This window comes from Myotis davidii, unplaced genomic scaffold (assembly GCF_000327345.1).
Source record: "Myotis davidii unplaced genomic scaffold, ASM32734v1 scaffold609, whole genome shotgun sequence".
NCBI lineage: Eukaryota > Metazoa > Chordata > Mammalia > Chiroptera > Vespertilionidae > Myotis > Myotis davidii.
The window spans coordinates 3,065,260-3,067,131 of NW_006300164.1; the positions used below are offsets into that span (position 1 = coordinate 3,065,260).

Sequence of the window (1,872 nt, forward strand, 5' to 3'; positions counted from 1 at the left end):
TGTCCCCCCCGATGGGCCCTGTGCTGCCCCATTTGGGGATGGGCAGACTGAGACCTCAAAGTTATCTCCAAGGTGACAGTGAGTGATGAGACCATGCTGCTGGAGGCCTGGCCCACGGAGCCATTCTACAAGGCTGGAGGGTGGGCCACTTTCAAACTAAAAATAAAAGCCGATCCCCAAATAGGCCCTGTGTTTAGACACTCTCCCGCGGCCTGCTGTTCCGATTGTTCCCCCAGCTGGCGCCCCGGCTGCTGCAGAAGCAGTGGGTGCAGTGCTGGGGGTGGGGACAGATGGTGCGGGCACGGCACTGGTGGGGGGGCATTTCTGGGCAGCACACTTGGCGATGCCTTACAGAGGGGGAAAGTGTAGGGCACCCTGCTGGGGGTGACATAATCAGAAAGGGGTGCGAGTGACAGGCCCACTTCCCTGTCTCCAAAGCTCCCCAACCCTTGACACCCTCTAGCAGAGACTGGGCCCAGCCTGAGTCTGAACCCTCCCGGCCAGCCGGCCATTGCACTGTTCCTCCACACCCACGGGGCCTTCCCACAGACCCGCCGGGTCTTACGGCCCCGAGAGCCTTGAGTGTCAGTCTCATTGCACTCGGCTCCCTCCCACCCTTCTGTGTGCAGAATGGACTCACCGTGTGCTGCCACTTCCAGGAAGTTCTCCATGATTGCCTCCTGCTCTGAACTCAGCCTCAACCCTCAGACATCGAACTAACTTCCTTCCTTTCTCCCTCCCTCCCCTTTTTCCTTCCTTCTTCCTCCTCCTGTTCCTCCTCTCTTTGGAGAAACGAAAAACCCAACCTTAGGCGCACACAGAGGCCACTGGCTGGTGCCCAGCTGTGAATCCTCAGGCATTTGAAAGCCGGGCTGTGAGGAGGCTGTGCCGGGCTCTGGTTTTGCTCTGAACTCTGCTCCTTTGGAAGGACTGACTATCTTTGTGTGAAGATGAAACTTGGAGAAAGTTCCTGCCCTGGGAGGTGGTGCTGTCTGCCTGAGCTGGGCGGGCCCAGGCCAGGGGAAGGCCTGAGACCAGGTCTCCTCCAAATTCTTTCTAGAACCTCTGAGTCTGTGCTATAAGCAGGCATCTGGCATTGGAGGTCACGACGCACCTGGACAGTCACTCCCCGGGGTCAGGGAGCAGCCATGAGAAGGGGTGAGGCAGGGTCTCCGCAGGAAGGGCGGAGGGCTGTGTTCCTGGCACTTACGGTGGTAACCGCCGGCAGACGCCAAGTGGGTGGCAACGGCCCTGGGTGAGCCTTCCAGGTGGCTCCGCTTGAGGACAGGCAGAACGCACATCAGCTGCCTCTCCGGGGAGTGGGCCCTACGGCCTGTTATGCATCGCCAGGGTGTTGGCTCTGGGTTTGAATCCTGCTGGCTCCCAGCTGGGCATTCTTGGAGACGCACTTTCCCACCCAGATCTCGCCCCACGTGGACGGGGAGCTTATCCCTCCGGCTCCCTCAGCCAGGGGTTCTGGGGAGTGAGAGGTGGTGAGGCCCGGGAGCCAGGGCCTGGGATTGGGGTGCGGAGCCCCGGGGAGTGGGGTCAGCCCTGACCACCCCGACCTCGGGCAGCTGAGCGCACCTCCCGTCTCTCCTCCTCACTGGGAGGCTGTGTGGCTCTCAGGATGCCACGGACACACACGTGTGTTTTTTTAATACATTTTTATTAATGATCAGAGAGAATCAATGATCAGCTGCCTCCTGCATACCCTGCACTGGGGATCGAGCCTATAGCCTGGGCATGGGCCCCGACTGGGAATCAAATCCTGACCTCCTGGTTCCTAGGTCGGTGCTCAACCACTGAGCCACGCCAGCTGGGCGCTAGTATCTACACTAATAAAAGAGAAATATGGTATAAAATTGGGGG

At 59.5% G+C, this 1,872-nt stretch overlaps 1 protein-coding gene across 1 annotated transcript in view; it reads right to left on the minus strand.

The window, feature by feature from the left end:
• Positions 1-671, minus strand: part of DBH (dopamine beta-hydroxylase (dopamine beta-monooxygenase)) — a 30,606-nt gene extending 29,935 nt beyond the window's left edge. Inside the window, exon 1 of the mRNA XM_015572371.1 lies at positions 641-671. Coding sequence (XP_015427857.1) covers positions 641-671 — 31 coding nt within the window. The remainder of the gene's footprint in view (positions 1-640) is intronic.
• Positions 672-1,872: the final 1,201 nt, after the last annotated feature.